At 37.5% G+C, this 17,077-nt stretch overlaps 1 protein-coding gene across 3 annotated transcripts in view; it reads left to right on the forward strand.

Moving 5' to 3' along the window:
- Window positions 1–10,263, forward strand: part of LOC126188131 (ribosome-recycling factor, mitochondrial) — a 57,188-nt gene extending 46,925 nt beyond the window's left edge. For all 3 annotated transcript variants that reach the window (XM_049929612.1, XM_049929609.1, XM_049929611.1), the window contains exon 6: window positions 10,047–10,263. In XM_049929612.1, coding sequence (XP_049785569.1) covers window positions 10,047–10,124 — 78 coding nt within the window. In that variant the 3' untranslated portion in view covers window positions 10,125–10,263. The remainder of the gene's footprint in view (window positions 1–10,046) is intronic.
- The last annotated feature ends 6,814 nt before the right edge of the window (window positions 10,264–17,077 follow it).

A 17,077-nucleotide genomic window follows, 5' to 3' on the forward strand; every position in this document is an offset into this window, starting at 1 on the left:
TCATTTTATAATTTAGCTGAAGTTTGGCTGTGGTTAGTAACTTAATATTTACTCAATTACATTGATAGTTTTCAGGAAAATTGTTTCTACTGCCATAAATACTGAGTCCTACTTGTAGTATGTTATTACTTGTAAAACAGCTTTATAGCCAAACCATCTACTTGCCTTGTAGGTAACAGAAATTTGCAGTCTCAGAATGTAGATATTGAGATAATTTGTAGAAACATTTTTAATTTTCTTTTGAACTTGTAGGAATTCTCAGTTTCTTGCTTTATGTTGAACCAGAGCAGCCAGAGATAGCAGTTGTGTGTGCGGTGTGCTTGCTTATGTGAATGCGTGTGTGGTTTTTCTTTCCTGATGAAGGTTTTGGATGAAAGCTAAGGATGCTACAGTCTTTTCGTTGTGCCCATCTGCTATTCAGTGTCATCTTTACAGTGAGTATCAGTCAGTCTTTTCCATAATTGTTGCTATTCCAACCTGGACTTTCTACTGTTAAGAGTTTCATTTACACAATACTATAATACTGCTCGCTTCTGCCGAATGGACACTTTATTTACTTCATGTACACTGCTCCAGAAGATAATTCCAGTAGGAACAGGGAGTGAGAATATATTAAATAAGCCAGCACTTGTGTCTTAGGTCGACACAGTGGGAGATGCTTCTAACGGTGTAACATGCTAAACTCAGCTTCCCAATTACTTGACTCCATTTTAATCTGTTATCCAGCTGGACCCTAAGCAATAGTACACACTGTACTTTATTCAATGTATAATCATTAATGTCTACTTCTGGTACTAAAATGTCATTATTGCTTGTCTGAAATTACATAGTTTAACTTTTTGATAAATTTTAAATGTAAAACTAAATTAAGCTGACTTCTGGTGTTCAGAAATCTTGAGGCTGCCTCGGACTTACTCAGGTCTGTCAGCAGAGCATAATTTAATTTAAAATACATGAATCATAATCCTGTATTGCTTTTCTGGTAGGTTTTTGTCTTCTTGTTACCAGTATATGATGTATGACATACAAGCAGTGCTGTGTTGATGACTGATGTATAACTCAGCAGTGTAGTGTAATATTTGTTATGGATGGATATATTATTACAGAATAGGACACGATGTAGCTCCATGCTGAAAATCACCAGAGAACAGTAAACATAAAGTAGTTACTAAGCGCTTTATATTGAACATTCTTCTCCCACTGGTGGCTGAGGCCAGAAAAAAATTCAAGATCGTTGTCCGTAACTCTGCTGAAGACCAGTCTGTACTTTATTTCGTGTAATAATTTTCGTCAATTGCATCAGATTATCCAATCTCATTATATGTTAAAATGTAACACTGAGATTACAGTGGCAGATTGTGTGTTTCAATCCACATGGTGGAATTAATGACACTGCAAGACAATTAAAATGGTGTAAACAACCAAGTACATAATATTCTGAAGTAAATTTGATAAATTTCTTGCACTCTTCCTGTGATACCATGGAAAGCACAGCAGAAAAGACAACTAATATAAGAGCTGATTCATAATGCAGCTTGCCATGATTAACCTCATGGCAGTAATCTGGTAATACAAAACTTGTTGCAAATGATGTAATAATTGACTCACTTCCATTCACGTCAGATGCTCTACTCATGCAGTCATACATTTTATGCATATACACTGATGAGCCAAAACATTATGACTACTTGAGTAATTCATCTCTGGGACACAGCACAGCAGCGATTCTGCATAGCATCGATTTGATGAGTCCTTGGTAGATTTTGGATATGTGTGGCATGGGAAGTCTATGCATAGGTCATGCAGTTTCCTTAAATTATAGACTAGTGGTTAGTGGGCAGATTGCTGGCACCTGACAGTGTCCCAGATATGTTCCATCAGTTTCAGGTCAGGTGAATTTGTTTTCTGAGATATCAACATGAGTACCTGTAACACTTCTTGAGGACTGAGGAGCTCAAAAATGAAAATCACAGACAGTTTGATGTGATAACAATTCTCATCCAAGTTACAATGATGTAAGGTTCAGGCAGTGGAATATGGAATCTACAGCTGCTGATTCAACATGGAACATGGTCCCCTGTAATGTTGCAATGGTCATAGGTGGTATCTTCTCATTACATCCTCCCAGTCAAATACACATCATCATCATCATCATCATCATCATCATCATCATTTGGCAGGTCAGCAGTTTTTCCAAACATACTCATCTTCAGTATATTTGTATTCAGACCTTTGGGTTAGACCATGCACATCTTGTACGGAAGTATGTTTACAGTAACACCATGTTACACAACCACAACTTACGTGAAATGAATATTGTGATACATCATGCACCAGTAGCATTTACAGTATTATGATACTCATCACAAACAACAAAAAACTGAATTTTTCATCTATTCAGATAATATTTTTCCAGTGATTATGAAATAACAATTTATATAAGCTTTGTAGTTATTACTGACAAATTTAAAGTTTGTTGCTGTGGTCTTCAGTCCAAAGACTGGTTTGATGCAGCTCTCCATGATTCTGCGGAAGGCTCTTCGTCTCTGATTAACTATTGCAACCTACATCCTTCTGAATATGCTTACTGTAGTCCTCTCATGGTCTCCCACTATGATTTTTATGCCTCACGTTTTCCTCCAGTAATAAGTTGGTGATCATTTGATGTCTCAGAATGTGTCCTACCAACTGATCCCTTCTCCTAGTCAAATTGTGCCACAAATTCCTCTTCTCCCCAATTCTATTTAGTACCTCCTCATTACTTACATGATATATCCATGTAATCTTCAACATTCTTTTGTAGCACTGAATTTCAAAAGCTTGTATTCTCTTCTTGTCTAAACTGTTTATCGTCCATGTTTCACTTCCATACATGGCTACACTCCATATACTTTCAGAAAAGATTTCCTCACACTTAAATTTATATTCAGTGTTACAAATTTCTCTTCTTCAGAAACGCTTTCCTTGCCATTGCCAGTCTACATTTTATATCCTCTCTACTTCGACCATCATCAGTTATTTTGCAGCCCAAATAGCAAAACTCCTCTACTATTTCAAGTGTCTCATTTCCTAATCTAATTCCCTCAGCGTAACCTGATTTAATTTGACTACTTTCTATTATCCTCATTTTTCTTTTGTCGATGTTCATCTTGTATCTTTCTTTCAAGACACTGTCCATTCCATTCAACTGCTCTTCCAAGTCGGTTGCTGCCTCTGACAGAATTACAATGTCATCGGCAAACCTCAAAGTTTTTATTTCTTCTCCTTGGACTTTAATTCACATTCCATATTTTTCTTTTGTTTTCTTTACTGCTTGCTCAATATACAGATTGAATAATGCTGGAGATAGACTACAACCCTGTCTCACTCCCTTCTCAACCACTGTGTCCCTTTCACGCCCCTTCACTCTTATAATTGCCATCTGGTTTCTGTACAAATTGTAAATAGCCTTTTGCTCCCTGTATTTTATCCCTGCCACTTTCAGAATATGAAAGAGGGGTCATTCCACACCAAGTGGTCTAAAACTGAAAAAAGTTCCCACCATCATGGTCTCCAATTTTCGTCAAATTTTAACTGTAGCTTTAGTCAAGTGTTGAAGTAAGTTTCCCAAGATTTCAGGCCTCTAGCTGCAATAGCTGCTGATCTAGACCCCCTTGTCTGAAGTGTACTTAGTCCGTGTGCATGCAACATAAAAAAAATGTCATATTTGGAGTCTAATAAAATCGAAACTAATTCATAAGAATGGTTAGTAAGATGCGACCCTGTACAGTTTTTTTTGCTGATTCCAACGAAATTATGTATAACATTACTCATGCAAACCCCGGTCAAATAACTCGACTCAAAGTATACTTCAAAATTTGTCGTGACACAACGCGACAAATTTTGACCAATATTAAGACTGCAATGATTTCCTTGCAGTTGAAGATATGGACTTGAACTTTTGGCCAAGCTTCATGCTTGTGCTAGACATAATGCAGCCGGATTTGCAATGATCCAGGCCATATGGTCGCCCTGCAGTATCTCTTCAAATTAGGCAGTGTCAGCACAAACGGTAAAATTTACCAAAGTTTCAAGCCAATTACTAAAAAATAGTTGGCCTGAATCTGCTTGTGAATAGTATCACCTAAAAGAGAAACTCTTGCTCTACAAGACTGACATTTGTTTTTTTTGCAACGCGACCATTAAGTACTCATTAACTCACATCAAAGTTGTTATATTTTGTATGCGCGATGCACTAATTTTTCTTCATTTCTAGGAATTTGAATCTTAATAGTCGCTTAGAATTACTGATATAATTGGATATTTCATTCGTGTTTTATTCAGTGATTGGCCAGTGAGAGATGTCAGAAGTTAATGAAGAAGAAGAATCGTTGGCCCCCTGTTCAATTGGAAAAGATGCTGCTGCATCAAAGTGCCATGTTATCTTCTATGCTAAGAAGACTGGATTCAAAGCGTTTAGTGATTTCACAGAATGTGACCAGAAATTGCTTGTTTCGCGTTCAGAAGCCAAACTTAACGAAAATTCCATCATTTGCTTCCACCATGAAGCCCTCTTCCTACATGAATATCAAGCGATGCAAAAGAAATGTTGCAATCCATTCAAGAAGAGGAATCACAATGTAAAAGCTGGACTTAGACTGCTTGATAATGAAACAGCTGCCAAACTTTGCCTGTTAAAGAAAAAAGAAGTGATTGATATAAAACCTGGTCAGAAGCTTTGCCCTCGCTGCATGTCGGCACTGAACCAAAAGCTAGAAGATTCATCATCACTATCAACCCAATCTGAACAAGATTTCACAACGGATGAAACTGAACCAGCCATCAACAAAAGTTTATCATTTATTGGTGCTTCACCATTGAAAAGAAGACAACTAAGTAAAAGAGATAAGCAAAGCTATGCAAAAAGAAAGATCTTGGATGCACAAAGTTTAATTGGGAATCAAATTGCTGCTGCTGTAGGAATCAATTACGATGAACAGCCAAGTTCAAGTAAAAGTCGCCCATGCAATAATTGTGCAGATCTTGATAATCTTATAGAAGAGTTGAAAGAAAAATGTAAAGTGTCAAATCGTAGGACAAAAGTTCAAATATTGACCTTGGTTCCAAGAAGCTGGACAATTAAAGATACGACAACAGCATTTAATGTATCAGAAAGAATGGTAAAGCAAGCGAGAAAACTGAAGAATGAGCAAGGTGTTCTAGCTTTTCCAGCAAATCGGCAAGGAAGGAAGCTTTCAGATGAAGTTGTCCAGAAAGTACATGACTTTTTTCAAGATGACGAATTCAGCAGACTTTGTCCAGGGAAGAAAGACTGTGTGCCTGTGAGAATTTCAGGAACAAAGGTGTACAAGCAAAAGCGGTTGTTGCTTTGCAATTTGAAGGAAATGTACGTGTCTTATCAGAAGCAAAATGGACCAGAAATTGGCTTCTCAAAGTTTTGCGAGCTTAGACCAAAATGGTGTGTTACAGTTGGCTCTGCTGGAATGCACTCAGTTTGTGTCTGTACAATACACCAAAATGTCAAGCTTATGCTCACTGGTGCATCAATCAATGAAGACTACAAGGAAATTCTTAGCAAAGCTGTTTGCAGCTTGGAAAACAAGGATTGTATGCTTCATCGTTGTGAAAACTGCCCTGGTCCAGAAGGTGTAGAAGCAGTTATTGCAACATATTTTGAAGATAATGACCCTGAAGAACTGATTGAGTACAAACAATGGATTCATACCGACAGGGATACTTTAGAAACAAAGCAGCTTTCAACAGAAGAGTATGTTGAAGATATTGCAGCAAAAATTTGGAACCTGTCTTGTCATCACTACATTGCCAAGCATCAAAGCCAGCACCTGAAAGCTCTCAAAACTGATTTGAAAGAAGGCGAATTCATAATACTAATGGATTTTGCTGAAAACTATTCATTTATTGTTCAAGATGCAGTGCAAGGCTTTCACTGGGAAAACAGTCAAGCAACAGTTCATCCATTTGTAGTCTACTACTGTGAAAACGAAGAGGTGCAATGTGTGAATCTTTGTGTTATTAGTGACTGCCTTCGACACGATACGATTACTGTCCATGTTTACATTGGAAAAGTAATCAATTACCTGAAGATGCAATTTTCCAAAATAAGCCACATCCACTACTTCAGTGATGGTTCAGCTGCACAATATAAGAATTTCAAGAATTTTCTCAACTTATGCTATCACAAAGAAGATTTTGAAATAACAGCAGAATGGAATTTCTTTGGAACAAGCCATGGAAAGTCGCCTTGTGATGGCATTGGAGGCACAACAAAACGGTTGGCAGCAAGAGCAAGTTTGCAACGTCCATATGAAAACCAGATTCTAACACCCAAAGATCTTTTCAACTTCTGCAATGATAATATCAATGGAATCAAATTCTTTTTCATCAGCAAAGAGGAAGTTGAAGAAGAAAAAGCTTCTCAAGAAGAAAGATTCCTGCAAGGGCACACTCTAGCTGGCACAAGAGAAAACCACCATTTTTTGCCCATTGATATGACGACAATTAAGGTCAGTAGAGTTTCTAATGATGCGACATCTTTTTTGGCCAAAATTAGTGCTGCTGAAGTAGTAGTTCAAGTCATGGATCTTCAGCCTGGGCAGTATGTTGCTTGCATTTATGAAAAGAAATGGTGGATTGGAAACATCGTTGAAATCTCAGTCGAACAGAAAGATGCTTTCATAAGCTTTATGCATCCTCATGGTCCTGCAAGTTCATTTTATTGGCCCTTAAGACGTGATACTTGCTGGATTCCAGAACAACTTATCATTGGTGTTATTCCAGCTCCATCAGTGACATCATCTGGTCGGCAATACAGTTTTCCTGAAAGCATTCTCTTGCAAATCAACGATGCTTCCAGAATGATGAAGTAACTGAGGAAGACAGGCTTGGGAACCTGCATAAAGAAACCCACAATCAGGCTTGGGATCCTGTGGTAAAGACACCCTGTAATCAGGCTTGGGAACCTGCAGTAAAGATACCCACCCGTGGCTGTTACTGCATGGGTATCGGGCGTGGCCCCTATGGCGATGGGGATGCTGGTTTTATTGTGATAACCAGTAATGGCTCAGCCATCATGGACCAACGCAGGGCACTGCGCACACAAAATATAAGATACTTTGACCTGAGTAAATAAGCACTTAATGGAAGCGTTGCAAAAGAAAAATATATCCATCTTGTAGAGCAAGAGTTTCTCTTTCAGATGATACTATTCACAATTAAATCCAGGCTGACTATTTTGTAGTAATGGGCTTTGAACTTTGGTAAATAAAGCCATTTGCGCTGACACTGCCAAATTTGAAGAGATTTTGCAAGGCGACTATAAAGCCTGGGTAGTTGGAAATCCAGCTGTATTATGTCCAGCACAAAGATAAGACTTGGTAAAAAGTTCAAGTCCATATCTTTATCTGCAAGGAAATTATTGCAGTCTGAATATTGGTCAAAATTTGTCGCATTAAGTCACGACAGAATTAGGGGTACACTTTGAGTCGACTTGTTTGACCGGATTTTGCATCAGTAATCTTATAATTAATTTCGTTTGAATCAGCACAAAAAACTGTACAGGGTCTCATCTTACTAACCATTCTTATGAATTGGTTTCAATTTTATGAGACCCCAAAAATGGCATTTTGTCTGATGTCGCGCGCATGCGAACTTACTACCCTTCAGACAAGGGGGTGTAGATCAGCAAGTATTGCAGCTAGAGGCTTGAAATCTTGAGAAACTTAATTTAGCACTTGACTAGTGCTACAGATAAAATTTGAAGAAAATTGGAGACATGATGGTGGGAAGGTTTAGACCACTTGGCATGGAATGACCCAGAGACTATTCCAGTGAACATTGTCAAAAGCTTTCTGTAAGCCTACAAATGCTATAAACGTAGGTTAGCCTTTAAATTTTCTAACCTACCTACCTGACTAAGGGATCCAACATTCCACACTTCGATCCGGAGAATGCCATTTTTGTTTCTTCTGATGACAGCATCCTCCTGATTAGTCCCCATCCAGAGATTTCAATGGGGGACCTTGTTTACCTCCAGAATATTTTACTCAAGAGAATTCCATCACCATTTAACCATACGGTAGAGCCACACATGCTTGGGAAAAATTACAGCTGTATGATGTGTCTTGATCTATTCTGCAGTGATAATTTGTTTAGTTGTTCTTAGAACTGTTATCATTACATTCACTTCTAATTTTCTTGAGCTATTATTGTTTTGTCTACCAGTAAGTTCTTTGCTAGCCTCATTCATTGCATTCCTGACAACTTTACTTTTCCCTTTGTATCTTGCGTACCTATTGACCCATATTAATTTGCCTAAGCTTCAGATCTGAATACTTGTAGCATTTTTCACTATTGTTGTTTTGATAGGTGGTTGACAGTTACCCTCCTGGCAATCCAGAGGAGCTAGTCACAGTGAGACCTATGTTAAAAAGTGCAGAAGAGGTCCTTTCATAATCGTACTGCAACATTTTAGTGAGCCAAACAATGTGAATCATTTTAGGGTAGCTCAGTTGTAAACTCTTGGCTGTTTTTTCCATACACATGGCCCCAGAAATTGAAAGCAAAACAACAGTATTGTGGTGAATACCATTAAGCCACTGTAATTCTTTGAGTTTATTCAAAACTTGAAGAACAGAGCTTAACAGTTTTCAACTATTGAGAAGTTAATAGAATGGTGAATAACTTTCCACATCCTCTGTCATTGTACCAATAACAACATTTCCAATTTTCCAGCCAGTTGAGTCACATGCCTTATGAATTTCCATCCAAAAAATCTGCATCTTTTGCAAATTTTGTTTGAAATTTGTAATAGAGTTTTCAGTTGATTAATTGGATTGAACAGTCATGAGTATTTAAACTGAAATACATTTAGGTTCGGTCCTCCAACTTACAAGGGCAGTATCACAGTGTGAATGGCTGAAACCAAATAATTTTTTTTTTTTTTTAATATGAAAATGTGTCTATTCCATCACCGATCAGTGTCGTTTACTTATAAAGCTTTACATTTATGTTCAGTCAGTGTGTGAAGGTTAATGAATGTGTAAGGACTACAGGAGCATAAGTTGTTGAGGAAACTATAACATTTAAATACCAGAAGATTCACAAGAGTCATAAATGAGGTATTATTTGGTAAAAATCAAAACGTTTGCTTGAAACATTATAACTTAAGACATACAGCCTTTACAGGATCATGTTTTCCAAAATAGTAATTGCTGTGTTGTCATATACAGTACCATTATTTGTCATCAAAGTGCAAGTGTCAAGTTTCAGTGAAGTGATGTTAAACTGAAAGTGAAGAAGATATTTAATCTATAGTAACTACAATGGATAAAGTTACATGATGAAAGTATATATATATATAAGACAGAGGTGACTGCCTGCAGTCTTGATTTCTGTGCTATTTCTTTTAGAGTTTAAGATCCTCATCTTTTTTACTAAAGGCACCTTTCTGCTTTGGTGCTACTACTTCATACTTATTCTCTCAGCCATTCATTGCTTTTAGTTGGACATTATGGACAAGTAAATGAATAAACCTGTTCTATTAATTCATAAAACTAGTACTCAGATTATGACTCTTCCTTCTTTCCTCTGACAACAGTTTTTATCTTCCTTTGGATTGCATAATATACTCTGTTGTATGATATTGTAAGCTTTCTGGGCAGTTGAGTGTTTCCAAGGTTTCCAAGTGTGAGTATAGTCATGCCACCACCTGTATTCATGGTATAACTGGTCTGAATGGACCAGGTGTTGTGAGTCCACAAATGTCAACCGTTGGAAATAAATATTTTACTGTAGTCAAGACTGCTTTTAACTCATTTTTAAAGTATTTTAACAAGACCACTGTTTTTCTGCATGAGGAATGTTCTAAAAAATTATCTTAAAAATGTCCTCCTATCCTACATTTTGAAGTTGCTGTCTGACACATGAATCTCTGCTTCTTTGCAAGGAAAGCTATCAGCATTTAAAAATTGCTTGCTTTAATTTTTTTCATGCTAAACCTATGAATTAATAAATCATTTTATTTGCAGATTGCTGCTTTCGCAGACCAATATTTGGCAGAAGCAACAAAGATTTTCGAAGCCAAAGAATCTGAGCTCTTACGATAAGGAAGATCTAAGGTGTCTAGTGTGAATGTTTTAGCTGTATAAATGTCTTTGAATGATATTGAAAATGTGACTAGAGACACTGATAAATGTGTAATTAGTATACATTTGGGTTTTTGTTGTGAAATAAACTGAAAAGAGATATGTGTGTATTAATTAATTGCTCCTAAGGTATCATACAACAGAATAAGTAATTAACTAATTGCTTATTTTGTAGAACAGAACATACTTTGAAATTTTATTCAGGACTGTGGCATTCTGTCTTATCCTATCCGTGTGCGTTGTTGGAGGCGTCTATTTGATGTCTTGAATGAGGAAAAATATCTAGAGATTAAGGCATGACTAAATCTTAGCTATTGTGCTGTATGTAGAGACACTGTTATGGTGTCTTGTAATAAGACACCATTATTTGACTAATGTCTGCTGTGATTCTTCACTTTTGTAATGTGCAGCTGCACTGCATTAAAAAAATAATTGTCAAATAAGAACAACAGGAGGGCATCAGCAAATCATTCTCAGTTTTAACTCCATCAGTGCCATCTGTGAAATATATATGCCTGTTGTATATAAAGATATGTGTGTTTTGTACATTTTCTCAAGTGAAGAGTATCTTTGAACAAATTGTAGCATGCTTTTGTATGTTTCTTCCTAATTTTAGTAAGGGTTCATGATCTTGTAATTATTTTACTTACATGATAAACAACATGTTTAGCATACCTCAAGTGTGTCGTGCACTGGTGTAATACGTATGTAGCTGTGATGTCATCTGCAGTGTATTTTATTGTGAAATGAATAATGTTCCCTGAAAAGTCAGTTTCATTCCAGAATAAATTTATAGTGTGTGGTAAAAGTCTTCAAAATTCATGTATGATGACCATTAAAATAGAAAGAACTTTCTGTTGGTAAAACCATGTAGATCAGCACTTAATATACATGGTCCATAAAAACAATTTGACAAAACATGTAGGGCAGGAAGAGAGCATCAAACCAAGGAATTTGAGTGTAGGAACTGGGTGTTGCAATCACATATTTACACACTACAGGCATCAACAATAACTCCTGCTGTGTGACAGTCTTCAAGCCTGAAATGTGTTTGTGTTTGCCAGATACAAACATACTGCACACTCTCGCTGTCGCTAGGTGGGACTGATGTGCAATGTGGAACATTGGTTTCAAGTGCACTTTTATTGTATTCAGTGGGTTCAGTGGTCTGATTAGAGCAGCTCTCAATGAGTGAGTGAGTGTCGTGAAGCATTAACATGGAATATGATTTCACAAGAAATGGGCTAGGATACATGCATGTGGTCTACGACACCGTTAATGGCAATGCAAGGGCAGCTCGTAGGATTTATCAGGAACGTTATCCACATCACAGGCTGTCTCAGAAAACTACTTTTGTGTCAAGTTACAGACAAATGAGAGAGACAAGATGATCGTCATGTCTGAAACGTCCTTCATGAGATCGGTCTACATCCTTTCCAGCAACAAAAGGTACAAGCTACGGATCTGGACGACTTCCCTAGGCATCTGTAATTGTTGACCGGTTCCTAAAACGAGTAGCATGACAGCCAAATCTCTCTTAATGTGTGTTGGTTATGGATGAGGCCTTCTTTACCCATGAAAGCATTTTCAATTTGCACAACAGCAACATTTGGGCACTTCAGAACCCTCATGCAACGTATGTCCATGATCATCAAGAGCATTTCTGTAAATGCGGAGACAGGAATCATGAATGATTCGCTCAATGGCCTCTAAATGTTATGTCAGAGCTTTAATGCTCTCAGTTACCCTGTGTTTTTGCAAGTAGTGCCTGCTCTCCTGGAAGATGTACTGTTTGGTTCCAAAATTACGGTACATCTTCACATTTTGCACATGTCTGCGGTCGCCTAGACAGGGCATATGGTGACAGATGGATCGGACATGCTGGCCCAATGCAGTGGCCTCCTCCCAAACATGACATCGTTTAATTTTTTCTTGTAGGGTACCATATTTCCATAGAAATATTGGAAAACGTGAGGCAATACCGACCTTACGACTTATCTTAGAAGAAAGATTAAGAAAAGACAAACCTACATTTCTAGCATTTGTAGACTTAGAAAAAGCTTTTGACAATGTTGACTGGAATACTCTCTTTCAAATTCTAAATGTGGCAGGGGTAAAATACAGGGAGCGAAAGGCTATTTACAATTTGTACAGAAACCAGATAGCAATTATAAGAGTTGAGGGGCATGAAAGGGAAGCAGTGGTTGGGAAGGGAGTGAGACAGGGTTGCAGCCTCTCCCCGATGTTATTGAATCTGTATATTGAGCAAACACTGAAGGAAACAAAAGAAAATTCGGAGTAAGTATTAAAATCCATGGAGAAGAAATAAAAACTTTGAGGTTCGCCGATGACATTGTAATTCTATCAGAGACAGCAAAGGGCTTGGAAGAGCAGGTGAATGGAATGGACAATGTCTTGAAAGGAGGATATAAGATGAACATCAACAAAAGCAAAACGAGGATAATGGAATGTAGTCGAATTAAGTCAGGTGATGCTGAGGGAATTAGATTAGGAAATGAGACACTTGAAATAGTAGAGGAATTTTGCTGTTTGGGGAGCAAAATAACTGATGATGGCCGAAGTAGAGAAGATATGAAATGTAGACTGGCAATGGCAAGGAAAGCGTTTCTGAAGAAGAGAAATTTGTTAACATCGAGTATAGATTTAAGTGTCAGGAAGTCGTTTCTGAAAGTATTTGTATGGAGTGTAGCCATGTATGGAAGTGAAACATGGACGATAAATAGTTTGGACAAGAAGAGAATAGAAGCTTCCGAAATGTGGTGCTACAGAAAAATGCTGAAGATTAGATGGGTAGATCACATAACTAATGATGAAGTGTTGAATAGAATTGCGGAGAAGAGGAGTATGTGGCACAACTTGACAAAAAGAAGGGACTGGTTAGTAGGACATGTTCTGAGGCATCAAGGGATCACAAATTTAGTATTGGAGGGCAGCGTGGAGGGTAAAAATCGTAGAGGGAGACCAAGAGAAGAATACACTAAGCAGATTCAGAAGGCTGTGGGTTGCAGTAAGTACTGGGAGATGAAAAAGCTTTCACAGGATAGGGTAGCATGGAGAGCTGCATCAAACCAGTCTCGGGACTGAAGACCACAACAACAACAACAACCATGAAATACAGCATGCAGGCAACACCAGTTGCGTAAGAACAGTACTTGGTGGCTTACATTGTGGCAACTGCAGAAGTGATGCCAATCCCTGCATTACCACTATAATCCATGCCCACTTGAAAACGGTGCTCATTTTGAACATTTGCTACAAAGTACGTATGTTAATTAAGTGGTGGTAAGTCTGTGTATAAGTGCATACTAATTTTCACTTACTTTAATCTTTTTAGGACATTTTGTAACGTGAAACATGAACATGTGACTTTTTTTCCATTTCTAAAGAAGTGCTGTGTGGTATGTCAACGAAGGTTGATATACCTGAATGTGATGCTTGAAGTTTTTTTTTTTTTCTGTTCTCATCAGGATAATTAGTTAGTCCAAACATTTTGTTTACGTATACATTTTCTGTGAATTACTTTTAATTCTGAGTAAAGATGTGCTTAAGTCAGATTTCAGTTATGCTCATGTAGTGCCGAAAATATGCAACTGCAGCCCATAGTTTCTACACTCAAATTGCTTCGTTTGATGCTGTCTGTCTGCCCTACACTTTTGGTCAAAAGTGTTTTGGGGTAGCCTATATTTCTTATGATGATGTTACTACCTACTGGCATATTCAGATCAAAACTTAGAACATGTAAAACGGTATTCATTGTCAGTTTCAATAAAACCTTTGCCTACAGGGGATGTGGCAGTTTAGTCATAGTTTTTTTTAAAACTTACCCTGAAGGTTGCTTTACATGTTCTAAGTTTTGATCTGATGCTGGGAGCAGCCGAAACATTGTAATAAATGAAGAAATATATTAAGCCCTGTAGACTATTTTATTCACAAATGATAGCAAACTCACTCAGGAAGTTCATTGTATTTATTAATAAGTAAGGGTAACAGTGATGTGATTCTTCAGTTTCTCTCAGCATACTTCATGCTGATATAGTTCACAGGTGAATGGTCAGATGTCCGTGTCCAGCAGGCAGAATTTTTTGGCTAACGACCACGTTGCCGTTATCAACACACCTGACAATGGCAAGGCGGTCATTACCCGAAATATTCTGCTTGATGGACACCGACATCCAGTCATTCACCCATGAAGTATTTTGACAAGGATAACATACCTAACAAAATACCTATCCTGTCACAGCTAATTAGCTACTTAATTTCATATTCTCAAACTATTTTCACACACACTGTTCTAGTTGTCTGTTTGTTTTCTTTAATACAGAGTGGTTATAATTAAATTTTTGCTACCTGAACCAGTGTAGATGGAAATCTATTTACCCTATAGGTACCCAAGTTTATAGGAATGATGATCAGACTGTGCACTGCAGGATTTGTGTAGTTGGTAGTGTAGTGTATGACTTGCCATTAGACACCAGTACTGGTATGACAACATTGGATTGAAACACAAGCATCAGTGTGCATTACAATTACAGTCAGTCAACATGAATCTGGACAATGTGAGCATGTCTTACTTCTAAAGCTGTTTTATCAAACCAAAAGCAATAGTGCTGCTACTCTTCATGAGTTCGACATGGTAATGGAATATGGAGAGGTACTCTTTCCACACGTGGTTCGGAGAACATGATTCAGAAGTTTTAATTAACTGGTGATTATTGAATTGCTCCTGGGAGAGGCTGATGAGCAATTGTGCCACAAATTGTTGAAGAAGTTATTGTTGCTATGGCTAAGAATGCTGGACACAATGTGTGATCTTCAAGCAGTGCACAAGCTATGTCATGACAGCTGAATGTTACATGGTCCACTGTTTGAAAAGTGCTGCAAACAGTTGTGAAATGTTATCTCTAGTGAGATTCCAGGCTGTTGTGGATGCAGATGGTTGTCACACTGAGCAACGTTTGTAACCTGGGACATAAACATGATATGCAATCAACAAATGTTACCCTCTCACGTGGAAATTAAAATGTGTGTTTTTTTCTTCAATAGTTTATTTGTTAATTCTTCTCAACATGTTCTTACAAATGTTTACAAAAATATTCATTGTCCTACAATCTCTCATTTATTATGGGGCCCTTTTAAGTAGTGAAAGTTTAATGTAACGACCTTGTGGATTACCAAGAGGTGATGATCAGATGGTCATGAATCCATCTCTTATTACATGCAGTAAATATCTGTGTGCGAAGCTAATGCTGATGTTACTTTTCGCTCTGTGCTTCACTCCACTCTTTGCCAAAATTAAATCTACTATTTCTTGATATCACCATTGTTCCCATACAGTAGTGCTGTGAGGCAAGACTACCTAAATAAATGCTTGCCAAATGTAGATATGTGATTACTACACATCAATATTAATGTGATATCATTATTTATTGTTGAGATAGACCTTATGTTTATTTCCTCTTTTGGATATGTAGAGATTTTCATTTTTGCTGATTTTTGGAGCTGTGGAAGAGGACGAGCATCTCAGCAGAGCTGACACCAACAACATTTTACTCACAAATATTTTAATTAGATTTGTAATCAGAGTGATACATACACATAGATAAGAGCCATTTGGTATTGTTGTGTTCTATCAGTACCAATTGGCCAAAGGTTATCGTGTGCTCAGAGACACACATTTTTTCAAAGCATTTTAATGCATTTTTATTAGGAATGAAATTTAATTCTCTAATGGAGTGTTTGCCAGTGCTGACTAGGTAACTTCAAATTACACAAAAGATAAATCAGAACAATTATTTGCTTCCTGCAAGACAGTTTTTCACTTCAAGCCGTTCTTTTTGCTTATAACATTTATTATTAAATAAGAAGTAATTATAATACAGAACATATTTTAAGGTAAGGTGGGCTCTCTTATTTCGCAAACACATAAATGTGTATAGTGTAATAATTTGTATAAGTTCCTCAATTGGCATATTAATGTACTTGGATCAAAAATAACATCCTTGAGGACAAGAAAGTCTTTCACTTCATGTTTGTAGGTATCACTATTTTCGGTACTGTGAGAGGTACTGAAAACAAAATGTTTCTTATAGATTTTGTTTCTCTCTTTGTTAATTTTGTTAATAGGACAGTCAATGTTATTAACGAGAGGCCAAATATATCTGATCTTGTGTAATTTTATGTGCAATAATGATGTTTCAGTACCAAATTTCCCTTATCTGAACCCAAAGGAACATATTTGGGATGTGATGGGGCACCATATCCACACCCACAAAACACTTGTTGCATCCATGCCATACAGAATTGCAGCTGTATTGCATTGCAAAGGTGGGTCAAAATGTTACGAGGCAGTAGTCATAAAGTTTTGGCTCCCCAGTGTACGAGGGTCATTCAGTAAGTAATTCAACACATTTCTTTTCTTTTTTCTTCTGAAAGCAGGTTGGTTTTATTCGGGATACCAATACAGCATATTATTCCCCATACTTCTGGCTACAAAACCCTATTTTCAACATACTCTCTGTTCGGTGTGTCAATCTTACACCATCTTACTGGGAAGGCCTGTATGCTCACATGGCACCACTCCACTGGTCAACGTTGGAGCCAGTGTCTTGCTGCATTAGTAACCTCCACATCATCCACATACTACGGAAGTTTCATGAGCTTCTCCTGAGTGTGCAGGCTTGTGTGAGGTCTAGCATTGTCATGGGGAAGGAGAAGTACGTTTGCAGTTATGTGGCAACGAACATGCTGAAGTCGTTTCTTCAATGTCCTGAGGGTAACATAATACACTTCAGAATTGATTGTTGCACAGAATAACCCCTTCAGAGTCCCAGAAGACCTCCATCATGATGTTACTGGCTGAGGGTATGGATTTGAACTTTTTCTTCGGAGATGTG

Source organism: Schistocerca cancellata, chromosome 5 (genome assembly GCF_023864275.1).
Source record: "Schistocerca cancellata isolate TAMUIC-IGC-003103 chromosome 5, iqSchCanc2.1, whole genome shotgun sequence".
In the NCBI taxonomy this organism is placed as follows: domain Eukaryota; kingdom Metazoa; phylum Arthropoda; class Insecta; order Orthoptera; family Acrididae; genus Schistocerca; species Schistocerca cancellata.